The sequence below is a fragment of the Podarcis pityusensis genome, assembly GCF_964106645.2.
Source record: "Podarcis pityusensis genome assembly, chromosome: 2".
NCBI lineage: Eukaryota > Metazoa > Chordata > Lepidosauria > Squamata > Lacertidae > Podarcis > Podarcis pityusensis.
This window is the reverse complement of record NC_138029.1, coordinates 2,456,691-2,479,740: the sequence shown is the minus strand read 5'-3', so window position 1 is coordinate 2,479,740 and position 23,050 is coordinate 2,456,691. Positions and strand designations below refer to the sequence as shown.

At 44.3% G+C, this 23,050-nt stretch overlaps 1 protein-coding gene across 1 annotated transcript; it reads right to left on the bottom strand.

The window, feature by feature from the left end:
• Positions 1-18,031: 18,031 nt before the first annotated feature.
• LOC308472054 (uncharacterized protein) lies at positions 18,032-21,300 on the bottom strand (the record flags this gene model as incomplete). The annotated part of the gene is made up of 2 exons (XM_080996514.1): positions 21,073-21,300; positions 18,032-19,387 (listed from the first exon to the last, which is right to left on the bottom strand). Exon 2 carries the CDS (start codon positions 19,109-19,111, stop codon positions 18,032-18,034), a length of 1,080 nt encoding a protein of 359 aa, XP_080852640.1. The 5' UTR covers positions 19,112-19,387; positions 21,073-21,300.
• Positions 21,301-23,050: the final 1,750 nt, after the last annotated feature.

Genomic DNA, 23,050 nt, shown 5'->3' with positions numbered 1-23,050 from the left:
TTCCAAGTGTCCCTATTTTCCAGGGACAGTCCCAGAATTACAGAAGCTGTCCTAGTTTCTGATTTGTTCCAGAATGTCCCGGTTTTGCTTTTCTCCCCATTTCACGTCTCGGAGAACAATTAAAAGTGCTATGCAAAACCAGAGTCCTCTTTATACTGAAAAAGAAATTCCTGCACCAAATGAAGAAAATGGTGAAGCTGGCCTACAAAGCCCTTCCTAGAATTTAGAAGGTAAATGTCACCAATCCACTTTAAATCCTTTAATTGCAATGCTTCAGTAGCCAGCCAGCCATTTTTTAGGAAACGTGTGTAGTGTTTATCGTAAATGGTGCCTTACACTGCCCACTGAGAAGTATGTCCCACTGTGTTCAATGGAGCTTAGTCCCAGGTAACTGGGTAAAGATTGGGCAGCCTTACACTGCATTTCTAAGCATTTTTACTCAGAAGTAAGTCACACCCAGTTCAATAGGATTTTCTTCCTCGCATGTTCCTGATTATTCTTACAGTTTCTATTACTGTTGTTCTTTGAGACCACTTTTTTCCTTCATGGGGACTCAAGGCAGCTGACAGCAAAATTTTATTTCGTTCCATTTATCTATTGAAGGTGTTGTACATGATTCCTTCCCTCACACATTTTCCGTTACAACAACCCTGTGAGGTAGGTTCAGTGGAGAGGTTGCAATTAGGTTGCAATCTAAAAGCAGCTACTTTTAGAATATTGAAAAAGTAGGAAGGACCCTCAGCTGGAGGCAGGCAGCCCACTTTGGCCCTGCAGGAGGCGTTCTCCTGAGCCAGCATCTTGACTGGAAGAAAGGAAGCTGCCTTATATTGTGTCTGCATGCAGTGGCAGCAGCTCTCTGGGGTTTCAGGCAGGGGTCTCACCCAATCCTCCCTGAGGACGGCAGGGGTTGAATCTGAGACCTTGTGCGTGAGAAGAAGATGCTCTGCCACCGAGCTCTGGCCTCCTTCCCCTCCTGGCTGGAAGGAGACCAGCCCAGAGCAAAGATGCAGCAGCAGCCAGCCTTTTTGGAGGATGGGGGGTTCTGTTGCTTTGTGGTTTTGCTGCTTTTTTGCTCTTCTGGGTCCCTTGCCTTCACTCCTCTCCAGTACCCTCCATGCTCCTCTGCTGAAATAGTGAAGACCACCACAACTCCCAGTTAGGAAGATTTACAAAGGCTGAGTTGGCGTGAGGAAAGCAGGGGAGTCGATACAAAATAATTAGCATCCAAGTTCATTACAGATGAGCCTGGTGCTCTGCAGTCCAGCTGGCTGATCTAGGCTCCATCCTTAATGAACCACACAGGGAGAAGCCAGCTTGGTAAATTAGACCTGGCTGATGATCCAATTATATCTGCACTTGCAGAGGCACCGGAACCCACCAATGGCATTGAGAACGGCAGCCTCCATGCTACAAAACCCCTCTTATAGATGGCAAGAGAACAAGACACTCTTTCACCTCCAGTTTCTGCTGAGGCTGTGTGTGCATGCAGTACGCACCTCCCAAAGGTAAAATGTGCTCCCATCCATCTTGTGAGATTTGCACTCTGCCTAAGACTGAGCACACTCCATACATTTAAAGTGCATTTCCTGTCCCCTGATAATCCTGGGAACCGAAGTTTGTTAAGAGGGCTGTGAACTGGAGCTCAGAGGCAGGGGGAATGGGCTTTAGCTATAGGATGTGTAGATTCCCCCCCACACACTCCTCCACGATGAAACCAGAGAGGGGTGAATAGTGTCAATGGCATTTGTTCCTCAGAGACAAATCAGGAATAGGAAGCCTTGTTACCAGTTGCTGGAAACCACAGGACAGGACAGGGCTCTTGTGCTCGAATCCTGCTTGTGGAACAGGATGCTAGACTAAACGGGCTATTGGCCAGATCCAGCAGGCTCTTTTTATATTCTTATGTCTGTGGTTTGTCTAGAGCAAGACAAATTGCAAGCCCTGGTCTGGACGTGATGCTAAGCCAAATAATGGCTTAAGCCATCTTAGTCATCAGCATAAGGAGAAGTGCACAGGGGGTGACCTTTGCTCCAGGATCCCACATGCACTCTGAGCCGTGGTTTGGCTTAGATTTGTGTTGTTGTTGTTTTTTTGAAAAATCCTTTGCCGAGGTCCCAGGGCACAAGGGCCTTTGACCACCCTGCTTGCAAGTACAGAATTTTGGCTGAATGGAGCTCATGGAAGGTTGAATAGGCATCATGCATGCCTTTCGCTGATCTTCAAGGCAGCATGTCCCTGTTGCTACTCAGAGAAATATGTTTCATCCCAGAGCAAAGCAAACTCTTTTAATTGCCTGTCACAGCAGTTTGGCTGCAGTGTGTCACCTGCAGAAGCATCAGATACTTTGAAAGACTGTGAGAAAATATCTGCAGCAATAAGGCTATGATTTCAGATACACACACACTCCACCCTTCTCTTCCCTGTTTGAAATCTCCAAAAGCTCCCTAGGAACTTGGAGAAATGATGGGCAGGAAGGAGAGAGAGAGAGAGAGAGAGAGAGAGAGAGAGAGAGAGATGAACATCCTGCGAGACATAGAAAACTGTTTGCATGGATGGCGTAGAGGTGACTTAGCCTGGTGTTTATACCCTCGGGAGTCCCATTTGCTTGCAATAGCAACACTCCACCTGCCGCGATGACTTAAGCCCTGAGCCCTCCCTGCTGTGTTTACTATGCAGGCTTCCCACCCTGCTAGGAAGCAGCAGGGCTGAAAGAGACTTTCTTTTCATTATAAGTCTGCAATTACCTTCCCCAAACCACAGCATGACTGTGTTCCCTGCCTGTGCAAATCCAGCCTCCCTCTAGAAAACACAGCTTAGAGCCGAGGAGGCAAGCAGCGAGTGCCGACCTAATGAAGGAAGAGCCAAGGAGAGGGCTGGCCATTGCTGGGCGCTCACCCTCTCTGGCTGACCCATCTGTTCCCCTGCCTGAGGGGGCCAAACCCTTCCCCACCCTGGCCCAAGGCAAGGTTTCATTCAAGAGCAGGAATGGCTAAGCTACACAACCACCCAGACATGCAGGAACAGCTCCCAGAATTTCACAGATGGGAAAAGGCGCACTTCACCTCTGTGGATGTTGTACCCTGAGCTTCACCCCCCCCAGGATCGCTGCCAACTCCACCACTACATATTGCCAGAGGTGCTTCACCAGCTGCTGTACAAAATTCACATAGGAATTTAGCATGTCCTGACTATCTTCTGAAGCTGGTGTGATGGGAAACTGGCTTTTCACACCCAGCCTGCTTGTTTACTTCTTTGCTGTTAGACTGAATAGCCCAGCTCTTTTGACCTCTTTAGCAGGAATGGGCAGCCTGGGGGCCACAGAGGGACCTCGGCATCACCGCCTATGGATGCAAGGAATCCATTCAGATGCGGGCAAGAGGAATCCAAGCCACACTGAGCAGCCTGCTGGGAGCAGAGGCAGAGGGAAGTAGAGGAGGAGGAAAGAAAAGGGTGCCAGAAAGGGACAGAGGGAGAAGGAGAACGGGGGGCTTTGGTCCCACCCCCCACCCCCACCGCCGCAGTGGCTTCTCCCCACCCGCTGCCAGCAATGTCCCTGACAGATTATTCCAAAGAGAATTGAGCCCTCAGCTGAATCGTAATGGCTTCGGTCTCTCCCACACACGCGAGACGACTCTGGCAGTTAATTATTCCAGATTTATTAGTCAAATCAGAAGGTCCCATTCGGAGCTCCACTAATCTCCGTCATCCTCAGAAAGCACAGTTGCCCCCTTTTCCCCTGACAGGAAAACCCCCACCTTCTCTTCCTTTCCTGTTTGTGTCTCTTGGGCAGTCTCGTGAGTCTACGAGATTTTGGAGAGGGCACTCCCTGCACCCCTGTGCCTGTGTCCCTGTCTGAGCTGACAAGCTGCCCTCTTTTCCCTGTGTCCAGAGATCAAGTTCCGGCTGCTCCCTGCTGCTTCCCTCTGCATCCCACTCTTGTCTGTTCTCTCTCTAGGCCTGCCTTCTCATTCCCTGTCAGTGAAGGAACGGAGCTGACAAGAATTTACAAGCTTATTTAATTATTATTTAGTTAAATTTGTTAAGTTAAATTAATTGGAAACAGCTTGCAGGTATTAGATTGGCTTAGAATTTTATATAAGTTAAGTGTTGAATTAATATGTTTAATTTCAAAATGAAAAGATATAAGGATGTTAAATGATTAAGTTAAGTTTATAAGAACTCTGATTTGGAAAAGAAATCCTTTTAAAGAAAACCTTTAAAAGGATATACATTGAAATTCAACCAAGGGGAAGCGAGGAAGTCACTTAACAATGTTAATAAATATGTTATTAAGGTTATGATTTTTGTTTGTTCGTTTGTTTATAATTTTGTGAAAATCAATAAAAAAATTTGAAGGAAAAAAAGAATTTACAAGCTTAGAAACATTTTGGTTTTTTTAAAAAAATGTGGGAAGGCGTGAGGTATTTTGGGCTTTTATCACAACGAAGTGGTATATAAATGTTGTGAAATAAAGAAATTAAAAATGAACCCTCTAGAATGCAAGCAGGAGCTGTAGCAAGAGGTGGTTGTGTGGAATCCTCTTGCTTGGAGTCCTGGCCAGCCATGTCTCCTGCCAGGAGCCTCCATTCTCTTTCTCCAGCATTCTGTGCCCGTTTCACAGGCATCATCCTCACGCATTGGGCTCTTTGGGGCTGTTTTCCTCCCCCAAGATATCCCCAGCCTGCTGATACCTGCCTTATGCATGCAGATGGTGGAGTTTTGAGCGCATAAGGTTCCACACTCAGAGAATGAGCTCTTTATCTCACAATTTGATCTCACAATGGATATTTTGGTGGTTGTCATAGGAGGGTGCCAAGTACCATGGTTGAGATCCACCCTCAGGGCTGGCACTAGATCAAATGGCGCTCCAGGCAAAGAGAGTCTTGAGTAGCAGGAACCCCACCTACCAATCCCCTTCATTTATTCAACTTTTAAAAAATAATTTTATTTATGATTTTCATTTATATACATTTCAATTGTAGTTTAACAGTAAAGCAAACATTTCAAAACTTGGCTCTCTTCCTTTTTCTGTGGTTCATTAATTTTTTTATCATCATTCCCTGCATATATTAAATTATATTAAATCATTCTTTTATCTATTTTCATATATCTATATTTTGAAAACTGCAGGTTATTACAATAGCCCTGCCAATGTTTTTATCTGTTTGCAATTTGTTTGTAAATATTCAATATTCCATTTCTATTCCTTTATAAAAAGTTTGTTATCCTGAATTCTTATTCTTCCAGTAAGTTTCACCATTTCTGCATAGTCCATAAGTTTTTGTATCCATTCTTCTTTCATCAGGATTCCTTCAGCTTTCCAATTTGGGACAAATAACATTCTCGCAACTGTTGTTGCACATAAATTCATTTATTCAATTTTTGAATCCTGTATCTTGATGTTAAGAAAGTCAGGTTACACATATCTGTTTCCTGCCCACTGGCAGCTCTTTCCTCCTTGCTCTGCACTTCTTCAAAAAGAGAGGTGTTTTTACAAATGTACTTGTTTCCTTTTCCTTTTATACCAGTCTAATAAATTCTGTTCTATACTCAGCCTCAGTTTTGATTGCTACTGTCTCCGAATCTGAACTCAAAAGGGATTAATTGGATGTCATAAATCCCCTCCACTGGTGATGGCTCTGCTGACTGACAGTTAAAGAAATAATCACCCCTAAGTACATCTTAATGTTGTTCATTTAAGCTCCCAAGATGGCTCCATTAACTAACAACACATTTAGAGGGAGGTTACTGGGTGGTTGTGCTGACAGGGCCAGCGAGCTGAGAACAGTTTCCAAAGGTTTGCAAACGCCTGTGAATTGGGTTAAATGGCAGCATCACAACAGCTGCTGCAGTGCAAAGCAGAAAGAAGAGGAGCAAAAATAAACTCCCTCTGCCGCCGCCCCAAACCCAACCTCAGTAAACTGAAGAAAGGCTTTCATTTTGTGGGGTGGCTATTGAGCAGAGGTCTATGACAGCAGGAAAGAATGTTACGCCTCCGATGCAACCGTCCCCATCTCTGACAGGGAGGGGGGAGGATTCAATTCAAGGTACATGTAAAGGAAGCACAATGTGACGCACACCTTTCGAAAGAATACGGAGATCAAAAAGCAGCCAGCCTTCAGAATTCACACTTCTCTGAATTTTGCAATGCAGTTCTTCAGCCGAGTTATGTGTACAGACAATGCATATACTGTGCTAATGTAGGCATATAAATGAATATAATAGTGAAAATAGCATACCAAAATGTGCATGAGGTTAGGGGATGTTGCTTTGCAAAAATGTATAGATTAGTAGCACTTCACAGCAAAATTTTCATCGGAAGTTTGTTTTTTAATTGCAAACTGACATGGAAATGTGGAGAACTGAATTTAAGTGTGTCTTTCTGTCTCTCTCTCTCTCTCTCTCTCTCTCTGTGTGTGTGTGTGTGTGTGAGAGAGAGAGAGAGAGAGAGAGAGAGAGAGAGAGAGAGAGAGAGAAATGAACAGACTTGCTCATTCCTCCTCTCTAGTTTTGTTTTGCTTTAAAGTGTCAGGTAGCAGGATGATACCATGGTTAATGGTATCAAAAGCCACTGAGAGATCAAACAAGAGTAGCAGAGTCTCATTCACCTTTAAATAAAGGGAGAACAAAGCTGATTCAGTTTAATAGGCAGGACTGAACCTGGACTGAAATGGATCAAAATAATTGGTTCCATCCAAGAGTGCTTGCAACTGTCCCACCATGACCCTCTCAAGAAACTTCCGTGTGTGTAGTTGTCACAAACCGGTGGGTCCAGGACAAACTTTGTCTGGAGTGGTCAAATCCCCACCTCTTTCAAGATTGCCAGAACCACTCCCTCCCTCAAGGATGCATTGACCACACCTTGGATTCACCTGGTCCTACCCCCTCAGCATGCATTCATGAGCCAAGAGGGCCAGGGAGCTAGAGAACATGTGCTTCGGAGCAGGGCCTTTTTCCAGCCAGAAGTCAGTGGAACTCCGTTCCGGCCCCTCTCAGGTGGGTGCCATTACCCTATAAGAGAACAAGGGAGGCGTTCATGCTGAGTTCTGTCACCTCTTTTTCTAGAAGAATAGCATGGTTGGGAGCATCACTGAAAGCATATTGTCCACATCACCTTCTTGCATCAAGTGAAACTGACGTCACAGCGGACATTTCACTGGGCACTTCATTGGAAACTGCAGTAAATGCCATGTCAAAATAGCGACATTCCCCTCACAGTGGGCTTCCAAAGGGTCCCAAACTCCACTCCCTGAAGTACAAAGACAGATAGTCTGACCTGGCAAAAGGCAGGATTCCAGGTGTCATTCAAAGAAGAAAGTGTTCCCTTATCAGGGACCCAGATGGTATATATATTTGAGAGCCAGAATATTCTCATTCACAAATTATTCCCAGTTGCATCCACCCATGTGAGTTCCAGCCCAGTCATGCAGACATTGTGGAATCTATCAAATTTCTATGACACAATGTGACATGATGATGTGGAGGAGGAAGAGACATCAGGATGCCATGTCCCATTGCAACTAAATGGCCCCATAGACTTCACTTTTAGCTGCCTTTCCTTCAACTCCAAGCACTTGGATGAGACTGGAGACTAACATGAGAACAATATTCAGTAATATTTTTTTCCTCCAAGAATTAGGAGCATAAGAAGAGCTCTGCTGGATCAGGACAATGGCCCTGCTCTCACAGTGGCCATCCAGATGTCTCTGGTGATCCTGCAAGGAGGACCTGAGAGCAACTGGGGATTCTCAGCAACTGGGATTCAGAGGAAGCCATCAGGGATCGTAGCCATTGCCAGAGGGAACAATGCTCCCTCTCCTCCCACTCCACAATGCTCTGGGGATTCTCTTGACCCGTTCCCAAAGCCAGTTTCAGAGGGTGTGTGGAGAAAAGATGAGGGAAGCCCCATTGTGCAGGACTGCTTAAGGGAATTGCATCCATAACTGATAAATTCTTGGCTCCACAGGATTAGGGATGGCTCGATGCATTCTGCAAAGGACAAGCTGGCATCTCCCTCATTCCTGGTACAGATTCTGGTTGAACTGGCTGCTGAGTCTCCTTTCCACTCCGGCAATGGAACAGCATCCTCTGCTGCACTAGAGAGCAGACGACTAGCTTAGGGGGTACAGGAGGGGGTTGTGTGTGGCACACAGAGCTCTCTCCTCCACCACCTTGCTACCATTCTCCTCCCAGCTGCATTTCCCACTTCAGATGGCCGCCCTACTTGATGTAATGATAGGGCCGGCCCAACACATGGTACGGGAAACAGTTCATCAGTGTGGAATTTCTATTAATTAAGTCTAAGGTTTTTGCAGGCCAAGTTCATTTTTAAACAAAGGAGTCAGGTATGTCTGGGTTGGACAACCACCACCACCACTTTCGTGGGACCTAAAGTCAAGTGAGCAGAGGTTCTTATCTTGTGTGTGTGTTTGGTAGTGGGATTGCACACAAAAAAATAAACTTTGTCATGCTTTTGCCTTTTGGAATGATTCTTCTAGTTCTGGGTTAGTCTTCATGGGTTGCAGAATCGCCCCTCAGTGTAATGAAGGTGTCAGGTGAGCCTCCCTGGGGAAAGTTTTTCACAAGCAGGGAGCCACTACAGAAAAGGCCTGTTCTCGTGTTGCCACCGTCTGGACATGTGAAGAAGGGCCTCAAGATCTTGACTTCAGGCTCTTTGATCTTAAAATAATCCTGCATCACCGAAGGGCCTTTACAGCTCCTAGGCTTCAAACTCTTTTGTGGGACAATATAATAGCAGTACCTATGAGAAACGCATGTGTGCGGGTGAACAGGGATCCCCAGCTGATGTCTGTCAGCTTCAACTCTACTGCCCGCACTCCCATATGAGAGCTCCAGAGAAGTATTTTTTCTGGTTTCTCCAGGATAAGAACCCAAGTCACCCTGTTGAGCAGATTGATAGTAACAGTTGGGAAATAAGGCTATTACTGGTGATGGCTGCTAATTTTTATTGTAAAGAAAATTAGGGAGGCTCTATGCCGCGAAGGGGCATTTTAGGGTAAGGTAGGTTGCCAAAATTATTTTAGTTGGTGTTTGTTTTATCAAATTCCTCATTAGTTTCTCCTCGACTTGTGTAACATGTATATTCTTCAGTAGCCCAGATGGACTCATCTTCTAAGAAATAAATTGAAATGGAAAATTTAAATTTACTTTGGGGGCTCTCCTGTGCTCTGGGAATCAAAACAAAACCCACCAGTTCCAAGTTTCTGCAGCAACTTCTGTTTGGGGTAATGGAGAGTCACGCCCACTCTGATTAAAATTTGTACCCAGAGCAAGCAGCAAAACAAAAACAAATTGGGGTTCATTGCACAAGCCTGCCCACTCCACCCTTTCCGGCATGCTGGATCAATATGACATCACTTCCTCTCAGCTGTTTTCTGGCCTTCTTCCCAGGGCCGCAGTCCAGCTTCGCTGAGCTGTGGACTCTGCAGTGCAGAGATCACAGAAAGCCCTTGAAAGTTGTTTGGTTGACAGCCACCATAACACTTTCTGACCACATCAGATCTGCAGCCTTCACTTCCCTGGAAAGATCATTTACAGAATTTCTTCTGGTTTTCATCCAAGCCCCCACCCCCCAAGGAACAGACTGTCACATCCAGAGAGATCAATCACTGGACTGTGGCTGGTCACAAGCCATTAGGAAAGAAAACTCTCAGTTGGTGAAGAGCAAGACTTTGGCTCGCACACATTTGTGAAAAGGTGGGCATACATCCCAGTAATGTGGACATCTGCATTAATTGAATGCCATCCAATATAGCTATTGTTTAACATTAATTCCAGAGCTGCGGGTGGTGGTTCCAGAAATGTGTACGGTCGTGACTATGCCACGCAGCACAGGACACATCCAGAGCTCCATAGGGGCGCCAACTAGGGGCACCAACTCTATGGGACGAGGTGTCTTTGGGGCCCCCAATATCTGTTGGGGAAGGGGTGGAGGAGGCTGAGCATGAAGCAGAGCGATGCTTCAATGGCTGGCTCCTCCTGAGTTTAAGAGAGGAGCCGCCGGCCACTGAAGTTGTGTTGCCCTGGGCTCCACGCTCTGCCTCCTCTCAACAATACAACATCGTGCACACAACACATGCCAGGTGCATGATGACACACATGCGCAACATCTCCATCCTTCTCCCTGCTGAGTTCTACAATATCAACTCAGTCTCAGAGGACAAAGGAGGATAAAGGCACACACTTGGAAGAGGGCAGGCAGGCAGGAGCTGACTGAGGGCAGATTGGGGTTGGTTAGGTAGTACCCCTATTTGCCCTAATGGACAAGTCTCCAATGAAGCACCAGAGCTATCTTTAAATTTGAGCTAATTAAGGGTGAACTGAGAAAGACACTCCATTTCACACACATACAACCCCCCCCCCCCAAGAAGCAGCCCTGCACTGAGCTGGAAGGTGTCTAGCATCCATCCCTCGCCAGGGTCCTCAAACTTTTTCAGCAGGGGACCGGTCCACTGTTCCTCAGACCTTGGGGGGGATGATGAGCGGTGCACGAAAGGGATCCGGAGAGGGGCTGGCACCAACAAAGCCCCGCCCCCTTCCTCCTCTAGGCAGGGCGAGGAGAAGCCAGGAGGAGGGAGGGAGGAGGCACCACCGCTGTCGCCCTGTGAGGGAGAGGGAGGGAGAGGGAAAGAACATGCGTGTGGTGATCCACACGGCAATTCCCAAACCGTCCGCGGGGCGGATTTAGAAGGCAATTGGGCCTGATCCAGCCCACGGGCCTTAGTATTCCAACCCATGCCTCAGTGAGTTTCATAACAAAGATTATTGAAACCTCAAAGAAGCAAAAGCTGTTTCTCAAGAATGGATGTGACCGTACAAACAAAATAATTTTCTTTTCAGATGTATGAGGTTTTAAAGAGTATTGGGGTGGGGGAATGTCATATCCTTAGTGTTGCCAAGACAGACTGAATATCAATAGTCAAATGGTGTAGAATGAAATGAAGGATAACTACAGTAAAATTTAAATGAGGTGAATCAGGAAAGGAATTTTCAATATGCCACAGAATGCAGCCAAGATCTTGGATGCACCTAAAGTGGCTGTTTGGATCCTTCTTGTTGTGTTAGTCTAAAAACTTATTTTACATCTCATTATATAGGAAAGATCCTATAATAAGAAACTCAAGATCACCAGGCAGCATTTACTTTAGAGTTTGTTTGTTTTTATAAGATATTTATTAAAATGTTCAAGATATTACAAAACACAAAAAGAAAAAGAGAAAATACAAAATAAAAATAGTTAAAAACAATTCATTCCTTCCGTTACTTGACCTTCATTTGCTTAGTTCCAAGACCTCCTCACACCTCCCTTTTTTGTATTCCAGTTCGATTATTCGTTCAGCAAATCCCTCCCCTCTTTATGTATCCTAATCATTAATCATAAAAATATTGTAATTTTAGATTTTTACATATTAATGAACCCTTTTTTCATATTCCCTTATAACCTTTCAGCTAAAGACCACTTAGTTTCTATCCAACATCATTCTAACATTCATTAATTTTACAATATTTCTGTAGGTAGTCTTTAAGCTTTTTCCAATCTTCCTCCATCGACTCTTCTCCCTGGTCTCGGATTCTGCCAGTCATTTCCGCCAATTCCATATAGTCCATCACCTTCATCTGCCATTCTTCCAAGGTGGGTAGATCTTGTGTCTTCCAATGCTTTGCAATAAGAATTCTTGCTGCTGTTGTAGCATACATAAAAAAAGTTCTGTCCTTCTTTGGCACCAATTGGCCGACTATGCCCAGGAGAAAGGCCTCTGGTTTCTTCAAGAAGGTATATTTAAATACCTTTTTCAATTCATTATATATCATCTCCCAGAAAGCCTTAATCTTTGGGCACGTCCACCAAAGGTGAAAGAATGTACCTTCATTTTCTTTACATTTCCAACATTTATTATCGGGCGCATGATAGATTTTTGCAAGCTTGACTGGTGTCATGTACCACCTGTATATCATTTTCATAATATTCTCTCTTAGGGCATTACATGCCGTAAATTTCATACCTGTGGTCCACAACTGTTCCCAGTCAGCAAACATAATGTTATGACCAACATCTTGTGCCCATTTAATCATAGCGGATTTCACGGTTTCATCCTGAGTATTCCATTTCAACAACAAGTTATACATTTTTGACAAAATCTTAGTATTGGGTTCTAACAATTCTGTTTCCAGTTTTGATTTTTCCACCTGGAAGCCAATTTTCTTATCCAAATTATATGCCTCCATTATCTGATAATAATGAAGCCAGTCTCGCACTTTATCTTTTAATTTTTCAAAACTCTGCAATTTCAATTTGTCTCCTTCTTGTTCCAAAATTTCCCAATATTTCGGCCATTTGGCCTCCATATTGAGCCTTTTCTGAGCCTTTGCTTCCATCGGTGACAACCACCTAGGGGTTTTGTTTTCCAATAAGTCCTTATATCTTATCCAGACATTTAACAATGCTTTCCTGACAATATGGTTTTTAAATGGTTTTTAAATGTGCTTTAACCTTGTCATACCACAAATATGCATGCCACCCAAAAACATTGTTGAAACCTTCTAAATCCAAAATGTCTGTGTTCTCAAGAAGCAGCCATTCTTTCAACCAGCAGAATGTGCTGATTCATAATAAAGTTTAAGATCTGGCAGGGCAAATCCACCTCTATCCTTTGCATCGGTTAATATTTTAAATTTTATTCTGGGCTTCTTGCCCTGCCAGACAAATTTAGAAATGTCTCTCTGCCACTTCTTGAAACAGTCCATTTTGTCCACGATTTGCAATGATTGAAACAAGAATAACATTCTTGGCAATACATTCATCTTTATAACAGCAATTCGACCTAGCAAGGAAAGCTTCAAGTTTGACCATATCTCTAAATCTTTTTTCACTTCTGACCAACATTTCTCATAATTGTCTTTAAATAGGTTTAAATTCTTAGCAGTCATGTTAACCCCCAAGTATTTTACTTTCTTAACCAATGTTAAGCCTGTCTCCTTCTGAAACCTCTCTTTCTCAATCGGTGTTAAATTTTTCTCAAGCACCTTAGTTTTTAACTTGTTTTTTTAAAAAAAAAAAAAATATTTTATTAAGGATTTTCTTGTTTTACAGAAGTGTAGTGCCTCGTATTTTTTTTTTATGTAACATTTTTACAAATCCGTTTCATTTGTTGAGGCATTAGGGGGAGAAGGAAAAAAAAAAGAAAAAAGAAAAGGGGGGGTGGAGAGAGGGAAGATGGATGGGGGTGGGGTCGGGTGGCGGTGTTTCTATTATGTTTAATGTATGTAGAGTTTGGTGTCAGCGTTGCTTGTGTTGTTCACTTGTGTTCCTTTGGTGGTGAGAGAGGTTGGGGTTGGCCTAGGGTGTGATTGTTTGCTTGTGATTGGCTGTGGTGATCTTTGTTTTCGTGTGTGAGTGAGGTGGGTGGGTGTTTTGGATCAGGTTAGCCATATTGATTTGTATGCTGTTGGTGGATTATTGTCATTGTCCTGTTGGGCTGTGTATGTGATAAAGGGGAGCCATACCGGGGTGAAGGCGTCTTCTTCTGTTTGTCCCCGTGTCAGTTTCAGTTTATTAGTTAATTTTTCTAGTAGGGCTGTTTCCCATACTATTTGGTACCATTGGTCCATGCTTACTCCTGACAGGTCTCTCCAGTGTCTGGTTATGGTGTTTCTGGCTGCTGAGAGCAGGTGGGTTATGAGTTCTTTGTGGTGTAAATGGGCATTGTTGTCTTGGAAGATGTTTAGTAGGGCCAATTCTGGGGTGATGTCTATTACTTGCTTAGTTATTTTACATATTTCTTGTATGGCTGTTGTCCAGAATAGTTGGATTTTGGGACACTCCCACCACATGTGGAGGTATGTGCCTGTGGAGGTGCACCCTCTCCAGCATTTTGGTGAGGTTCCTGGGTGTATTAGCGCTAGTTTCCTTGGTGTTAGGTACCACCTGTAGGTGAGTTTCAGTGTGAGTTCTTTTCTTTTCGTTGATATGGATTTAAAGGGGGGTTTAGACCACATTCTGGTCCATTGAGTGGGGTTAATCTCATAGCCTATGTCATTCTCCCATTGTTTTTTGATTGCGTCTAGGGGATTTACAGGATTTTGGAGTAGTATTTTGTATATTGCGGATACCGTCCCTTTACCGTTTCCCTTTGTTGTTAGGAGGAGGTTTTCGAAGGTTGTCAGGGGCCTAGTTGCTGCTGATTTTACTGTTGGGTTGTTTAAGAGGGCATGAAGTTGGTGTTGTGTTAACCAGGGCATTTGGGTGTCTTCTAGTTTGTCTTGTATTTCTTGTGTTGACAAGGGTTTGTTATTTTTATAAAAGTCTATTAGGCGATATAAGCCTTTGGTTCGCCAGGTTTTTATCTTGAGGTTTTGTGCTGCACGGTGGAATAACGGGTGGTACGCCAGGGGGATTAGTGGGGATGGGGTTGGGGATAGTTTGCCTATTTGTGTTTTCCATGCTTTGAGCATGGTCTGTGTGTATCTGTTAAGTGTTGTGGGAATTTTCTTTAGTTTGTTTGGGAGGAGTGGGTATGTTGTGGTGCAGGTGTTTTCAATTGTGTCCTTCTCTAGGTGTACCCATTGTTTTGTCTCATCTTCTAGTATATATGGGATTATGTGGCGTATTTGGTTGGCATTGTAATATGCTTCTATGTTGCGGATTCCCCATCCTCCTTCTGAGGTGGGGAGGTGCAGGTATTTGGGGCTTATTCTTGGTTTTTTATGTGAGAAGATGAAAGAGTGTAGTTTTCTCTGCCAACTGCGAAGTTGGGTTGAGGGGATCCAGATTGGGAGGGTTTGGAATAGGTAGGTTAGTTTTGGGAGTGTGATCATTTTGATCATGGCTATTTTGTCTGAGAGAGTGAAGTTCATGTTATTCCATCTCTTTAGGTCTTTGTTAATTTGTCGCCACAGGGGCTTGTAGTTGTGGAGGTACAATTTATTGAGGTTTCTGGTTATTTGTACCCCTAGGTATCAGAACTTGGTGTGGCAAAGTTTTATTTTGGTGACCTTCTTGAGTTCTTTTTGGGTGTGAGGAGGGGTGTTGAAGCACATAGCTTCTGACTTTGTAAAATTTACCTGTAGGCCCGACACCATTGCAAATGTGTTGAGTTCTCTGATTAGGGAGGTTGCTGTGCTTATGGGGTCTGGTGTTGTGACCATTAGGTCATCTGCAAAGAGCCCTAATTTATAGGTTCTGCCTTTTATTTCCACTCCCTTGATGTCTGTGGCTGCTCGGATGCGGATTGCTAGGGGTTCCAGAGCCAGGATAAATAAGAAGGGAGACAGTGGGCATCCTTGTTTCGTGCCTCTTTGGATAGCTATAGTGTTAGAATCCATATTGTTAGTTCTGCATTTTGCTGAGGCTTGGGAGTATATTTGTTTGAGGATTTCTAGGAAGTTGGGGCCAAATTTCATGTTAGTTAGTACTGCTAATATGTATTTCCACTCCAAGCAATCAAAGGCTTTGAGGATGTCTAGGGACATAATTGTCAATGGGAGTTTGGTTGCCTTGCTGTGTTCGATCAGGTTCAGTAGTTTCCTGATGGGGTCTGTTATATTGCGGCCAGGGACAAAGCCAGTCTGGTCTGGGGCTATTAACTTGTGTAGGAAGATTTTTAGGCGGTTGGCCAAGATTGATGTGAATATCTTGTAGTCTTGGTTTATTAATGAGATTGGGCGGTATGATTCTACTTTGAGGCTGTCTTTTAGTGGTTTTGGGATGGAGACTATTTTGGAGTGGGTCCAGGTTTTGGGGATGGGGCCCCCTTTTATGATGTCGTTGAATAGGCGGGTCATGTAGGGCATCAAGGGTTCTTTGAATTTCTTATAGAATTCTGCTGTGAAGCCGTCTGGGCCTGGGGCTTTGTGTGGTTTCAGGTTTTTGAGGACCGCATCTATTTCCTCTGGGGTGATAGGGCTGTCCATGAATTCCTGTTCCTCATTAGTTAGGGTAGGCATGGTCAGTCCTGCTAGAAATGTTCTGATTTCCTTCTCTGGTGGGTTATGGGAGGTGTATAGGTTGGAGTAGAATTCTGCAAATTCTGAGCTTATTTCTTTGGGGGAGAATGTTATGTTGCCGTCTTTTTTGGTGATGCAGTGTATTCTTGTTTTGAGTGCTTTTTTCCTACATCTATTTGCTAGTAATCTGGAGTTTTTCCCTCCATATTCGTAGAAACGTTGTTTAGAGTATAGAATGTTGATCATTGTTTTGTTAATTTCTAGGGAGTCTAGTTCTCTCCTTTTTTGTTCTATAAGTTTGAGGCGTTTTTTAGATCCTGTTTGTTTGTAGCGTGATGAGAGGGCTGTGATGTCTTGTTCTATTTTGCTAATTTTTGAGGAGGTTTGTTTTTTAAGGAATGTTTTCTCTTTTATGCAAGCTCCTCTGGTGACCGCTTTCATTGCGTCCCATAGGAGGGGGGTTGTTATATTGTTTACATCGTTTTCTTTGAAGTAGTTTTGGAGGGTTTTTGTGAGACTCTCTCTAATTTGTTTGTTTGTAGTTAGGATGGGACTGAAGGACCATGATGGGGTGGTTTGTGTTCCTTCTCCTATTTTAACAATGACTTCTACTGGGGCGTGGTCTGTGATTTTAATGTTACCTATGTTTGTTGATTCTACTGAGGGGATCAGACCCTGTGTGAGTAGAATGCTGTCCAGTCTGGACACTGTATCATGGCGTCCCGATTGGAATGTATGGCTGATGTCTCCCGGGTTCTGCTCACCCCAAATGTCGTAGAGACCCCTGTTTTTTAGCATTTTTAGTAACTTGTAAGAGTTCCTGGTTGTTGGGGGTTTCCTTCGGAGGAAGGTTGCCCATGGGGTTGTGGGGTGGATATCTTTCAGGGATATACCTTTCATATTTAGATTGAGGTCCCCTCCTAGGATTGCTTCCCCTTCAGAGAAGGAGAGGAATTTGTTTAGTGTCTTCTGGAAGAATTCTAATTGTTTCGTGTTTGGGGCATATATGGAGCCGATTGTCAGTTTGATTTTGCCATCTAGTGTTCCTTTAGCGAAAATGAATCTGCCTTTTTTGTCCTTGAGGACTGTTGTGGCAGTGAAGTTCAGGTCTCTACTGAGTATTATGGCTACACCACGAGCTTTCCCTGAGCCTTGTGCGACCCACTGTTGACTGAAGCGGGGGTCGCTCAGGAGTTTGCTGCCTTTGGGTGGGTTGTGTATTTCTTGTAGGAAGGTGATGTGTGGTTTCATGGTGTTTATGTATGAGGTGATGCGTTTTCTTTTGATGGGGTTTCCCAGCTCCCTCACGTTTAATGTAATTGCTTTTAGGTTAGCCATCTTGCTTATCTATTATGTGGGGCAATTCCCTGCCAACCCATTCGGGTTGTCTTGTGTCTCTCTCTTCGTGTTGTTTAAAAAACCAGTGGGGTTGCGCTGACCTAGGGTGTGGTAGGTGGGGGGCTAATGGGATTAGAGTAAGATTTGGGTTAAAGAGTAAGTTGTAGAGAGTTTCCTATATGTAGTCATATAGGTGTTTGTTTGGGGTATTTTAGGCCATCTGGCATTTAGCCAGTTGGTCCTAGGTCTCAGCTGGTGTGGAAGGCCGTGTTCAAGGACAGGCCATCCCCCCTGTTGTTTGCGATAGGGGATGATCAGTGAGACAGTGTGAAGTGACTTTGTAACGTCGCTGTCAGGTATAAGGTTCATAAGCAATGTTGCCAATGTTATGAGCAACATTGTTGGTGTGTTGGGGTGGGGATGTGGGTGCTGGTACGCTCTGGTGCCACCATAGCGCTGGTTGGGTATCAGATTTTAGCCTGATTGTGGGTTGTGTTATTAAGGTTGGAGGAGTTGTTTTTCCCTAGTATGGAGTATGGGGGTGTTGAAGGTGTGGGTGATGGGGAATGTGGTTGAGGTCGTCTGGACTGGTGTTGGGTTGGGGATTCCTGTGGGGGTGCGGGGCTGGGGGGGATGTTGATGGTGTTAACTAAATCTATGTTTTTGGGGGGGGGAGGGGAAAGGGGGGGGAATCACCAGTCCTTCAGTTTGTGGTTTTTTCCTGGTTGCTTCATTCAGCTGGGGTTGTTGTTGTTGTTGTTGCTGTAGGGTTGTCCATCTGCGATGAATTGGTTTGGTTAATCTTGGTCTGGTTTCTTGTGTCGTATGGCCGGCGGGACGGTTCTGAGCATGATGCTTGCCTGTATTGGTTTGCGTTGTTGTGCCGCTTCTGTAGTTTCTTTTTCTTCTGTACCGTTGTCCAGTTGTTTGCTGTTGTTTCCTCGTGGTTGGGGCTGTCACTTGGTGGGTTTGTCGGTTGCCATTCCGGTGGGAGGTCGAGTTCAAGGTTCTTTAGTATTTGCAGGGCCTCAGGTATGTTGGTAGCCATGTGTTGTGTTGTATTGGTTGTTACAATGAGGCGGAAGGGGAAGCCCCATCGGTATTTGATCCCTGCTTGTTGGAGACGCTGGGTGCATGGGCGCAGGCTTTTCCTCCGGTTTAGGGTATCCTGAGATAGGTCCTGTAAGGCCAGAATGGGGGTTTCTCCATATCGAAGGTTGGTTGAGTTTTTGAGGTGGTTCCACACCTCTTCCTTCTTTTTGTAGCGTGTGAAGCATACAATGATGTCTCTTGGGGGGGCGCTGGGTTTTGGCATAGGTTTTAGGGCTCTGTGAGCCCTCTCCAAGTCATCTGCCTCAAGTTTCAGGCTTGGGATTGTGTTTTTCAGCCAGCGTATAATTAGGTCTGCTGGGCTTTTCTCCTCTGTTTTTTCAGGAAAGTTGCGGAAGCGGATGTTACAACGTCTATTGCGGTCTTCAAGGTCGGCTTGCTTAATTTTCATCTCTCTGTGTTCTGCTTCCATTTGGTTTACCAGTTCGTCCAGTTTCTTGTTCACACGTGTGTTCTCCTCCCGGTATTGCTCTATTATTCTTTCTTGCATTTGGTTCTTGTTCTCTAGAGCTTCCACTTTGGAGGTTAGATTGTTGATTAGTACCTGCATGGGAGCCATTGTGGCCTTCAGTGTTTCTTCTAATCGTGCTTCTAATCTTGCTTCCATTTCCCTCAGATCTCGTTTCGTTATTGGGTGGTCATCATCTTGAAGGGGAGTTACCATCTTAGCATTGTTTGCCATCTCCCTGGTTGGTGTCATCTCGGTCTCCCTGATGGTTTTGGTTTGAGGTTGGCTTGGCGTCCTCTTGGGGTAGGGCGTGTGGTGGTTAGGAGTTGTGGCAGTGGTGATTCCTGGGTATTGTTGGGTTGCTGAGCTGATCAGGCTTTGTTGGCTGGTGGCTTTTACAGAGCGTTTGGATTAGGTGGTCATTTGTGTCACTTCTAGCCTGTGTTTTAAGAACTTCTCTAGGGCTTTTGTGGATGCCTCAGCGGTGCCGCCGAGGTGGGGGGGGGCAGGTAAGCAGAGATGGGTAGACTAACGGACAGACAGTTCATATAAAGGGAGGGGGTTAGCAGGTAGAGATGCAAGAGATTAGAGGGGTGGGGCCAGGGGAAATATGTGTTTAGGAGGGGGTTGTATATGCCCAAAAGGGGTATTGGGTCCAGTTAAGGTGGAAGTTGGGGTTGGGAGTGCGCTCAGAAACAGAGACAGACAAATAGGCTATATGTAAAGGGTGGAGGGAGAAAAAAGGGAAGAAGAAGAAGAAAGAAAGAAGAAGGGGGGAGGCGGGGGGAGAGGGGAGATTGGAGTAAAAGAGAAGAGAGAGAGAGGGACAAAAAGAGAGTTGAAAGAGCGAGGAGAGATAGTACAGTAATATCAGCGGTATTAGAATGCAGCAGTAGTTTTAGCTATAGTATGAGGGGGGCAAATTATGATAGGGTGATATGAATGTGTGTATGTGTTTCCTTTAGGGGAAGGGGGGGATGGAGAGAGGGAGGAGGGAGAGAAAAGGAGAGGAGGAGGGGGAAGGGTGGGAAAAGGAAGGAGAAGAAAAGAGAGGGGGAGAGGGGAGGGAGGGAGGGTGAGCTGCTGCAATGGTATGGGGGAAAGTCTTATTTTAAAAGAGGGGGTGGGGGGGAAAGGGCTCCCCTCTCAAAAACAAACTGATGAACAGGCTAAAAAGGGGGGGTTGATTAAAAAAATTAAAGGGATAGAGAACAAAATTGGGGATGGAAAATGAAAGATGGGATAAAAGGAAAAAATGAGGAGGGGTGAAGAGAGAGAGGGGAGAGAAAAAAGGGAGAGAAAAATAAAAAGGGGGGGAGTTGAGGGGGAGAGTATCAATAGCAATAGCAGTGATATGGAGGAAATTTTTGTTTTAAAAGAGAGTGGTGGTCGTAGCTGGGGGCGAAAGATTCCCCCCTCAAGAACAAGCCAACAAATAGAAAAGAAAGGGCTTTAAAAAGAGAAAGAGGGGAGAAAAAATAATAATTGTATGGTTTTGGGTTTTTTTAAAAAAAATAATAATAATAATATTTCCCCCTAATTATTGTTATTATTTTTTGTTTGTAAAAAAGTAATTAAAAATGTACGGGTAAAAGATAAAAATGAGAATTAAAGGTTAAAAAAAGGGGGGGTTGTCTTTAGATAGATAGATAGATAGATAGAGCTTTTTATTTTATTTTTTTTAAAAAATGAGTAAAGTATAGGTAAAAGAGGATAGGTAAAAGAGAGTGGAAAGTCTGGGGCGAAGTGGCAGTCCCAGGAAATGGCCTGTGATGGTTCAGGGCTGTTTTCTGGGTACTGCCATTTTAATTCTTAAGAGGGGAGTTTGAGGTGGAAATAAAATGAGGTTTAAATTCAGAGTGTGTGTGTGGAAAAGTGTGTCTTTAAATAGTGTGTAGAAAAGATAGAAATAAAAATAAAGATTCAAATAAAGGGTGGCTGCAGCAGCAGTGGCCCCTCTTTTAAAAAGAAAAGTGATAAAAGTAGGTATATGGGGGGGAGGGATAAAAAAGATATATATATATATTAAAGGGGGGAGGGAGGGGAGGAAGGGGTTAAAAAAGGGGGGTTAAAAAAAAGAAGAAAAGAAACAAAGGGGGGGAAATCCCCTTTGTTATGCGGCTTCTCTGTGTTTTCCTTGCTGCTGGAGCTCCCGGTGGGGCTCAGCCACGTGTTTTTTCCGGAGCCTCTTTTGCCTTCCCGTGCTTACCTACCTCTCCTCTGCTTTCCTGTCAGCAGAGATGGGGGCAGCAGCGGTAAATTTGGGGCTCCTTTTTCTTTCTTTCTTTTTCTTCCTCTCTCCCCCTTTCTTTCTCCCTCTTTGCGTTAGCTCCACTGTCCTCCTGGTTTTGGAGCTCCTCTCGGCTGTTGGGGGGGGTGGTCGGGTGCCTTTCCGGCTCAATCAAGGTCGTGGGGGGGTGTTTTGGCTCCTTTGATAGGCTCCCCGGGCACCCCCGATTCCTCTCTGCTGGCGGTGCTGGCGGCAGCAGTCCTGGGAGCCCGGGAGTTGGCCAGACAGAGCCTTTTACTCTGGCTGGCTTCAGGAGCTCTTTTCTGCTGTTGCAGCCGCCATGCTGCCTCACCGGAAGTCGACGCCAATATCTTCGTGTGCGTGTGAACAGGACGGATCGATGCTGGGGTGCCTGTTTGGCCGTGTTGTAAACAGAGGACCCGTTTTTAAGGCACACAATGGTCAGGACATCTCTCACAATGGCACGCAGATCCAGACTCCGCCTTTCGCAAACACTCGGCCTCGGCGTGCGCTGTGCAGCGGATGTTTCCACTGCTTCACCGCAAGAAAACGAATCTGGTTGCCCCCGATCAGTACTAAACGGGGAATTGCCAGTTTTTAACTTGTTCAACTTAAATCCTGCCACATGACCAAATTCCTGAATCAATTCTAAAACTCTTTTAGTACTAGATTCTGGCTCCTGTAACGTCAATACTAAATCATCTGCAAAAGCTTTCAGTTTGTACTGTTTGGCTCCGACCTGTATACCTTTAATCAAACGGTCCCTTCTGATCATATTTAGCAAAACCTCCAGGACCAAAATGAAGAGCAATGGGGAAATTGGGCAGCCTTGCCGTGTCCCTTTCTCTATCTTAAATTCCTCTGTTACCACATTATTAACTATTAGCTTAGCTTTTTGTTCTGAATATATAGCACTTATACCATTTTCAAACCCTTGACCAACCCCCATCCCCTGAAGATTTTTCTTCATGAAACTCCAAGAAATATTATCAAAGGCTTTCTCCGCATCTACAAAAATTAAAACAGCTTTGGTATTAATATTCACTTGTAGCATCTCCAAAATGTTGATTATATTCCTCGTATTGTCAGACAAGTGTCTACCCGGGAGAAAGCCGGCTTGGTCTTTATGTATCTCCTCCACTAATACTTTTTTTAACCTTTTAGCCAAAATGTCTGCAAAAATTTTATAATCCACATTGAGCAGGGATATGGGGCGGTAGTTCTTAAGTTGCGTCTTTTCAGTCTCATTTTTCGGTATTAGTGTAATATAAGCTTCTTTCCACGACTCTGGCGCTTTTTTCCCCTCCAAGATTTCATTACAAACCTCCTTTAGTGGTTGAATTATCCAGTCCTTCAAAGATCTATAGTATTTGGAGGTTAAACCATCTGGCCCTGGAGATTTGCCCAACTGCATGTTCTGGATGGCACCTTCCACCTCCTGTTCTGTTATTTTATAGTTCAACATTAACTTATTTTCTTGGGAGATTTTTTGAAGTCCATTTGTTTTTTAAAATTTGTCTAAATCACACTCTTTCTGTGGCCCTTGTGTGTATAACTGTTTAAAGTACCTCTGGAAGCATTTTCTAATTTCCACTGGATTCTGGATGTTCTTTCCTTCCACTTCCAAGTTGGTAATGGTGTTAAGTTTTTGTCTTTTTTTCATTTGCCAAGCTAGCAGTTTTCCACATTTATTAGCCGATTCAAATGTCCTTTGTTTCATCTGTTTAATCTTCCATTCTATTTCCTGATTCATCATCTTCATATATTGAACTTGGTATAACTTTATTTCTCTCAGAATCTCTTGTGATTTTGGTTTCGCTCTCAGTTTCTTCTCCCCCTCTTTTATTTTTTCCAAAATTTTGTCTTTTTTCTCATTTTGAGTTCTCTTCTTTATTGCATTCTGTTGAATTAGAAACCCTCTCATAACTGCTTTGCTTGCT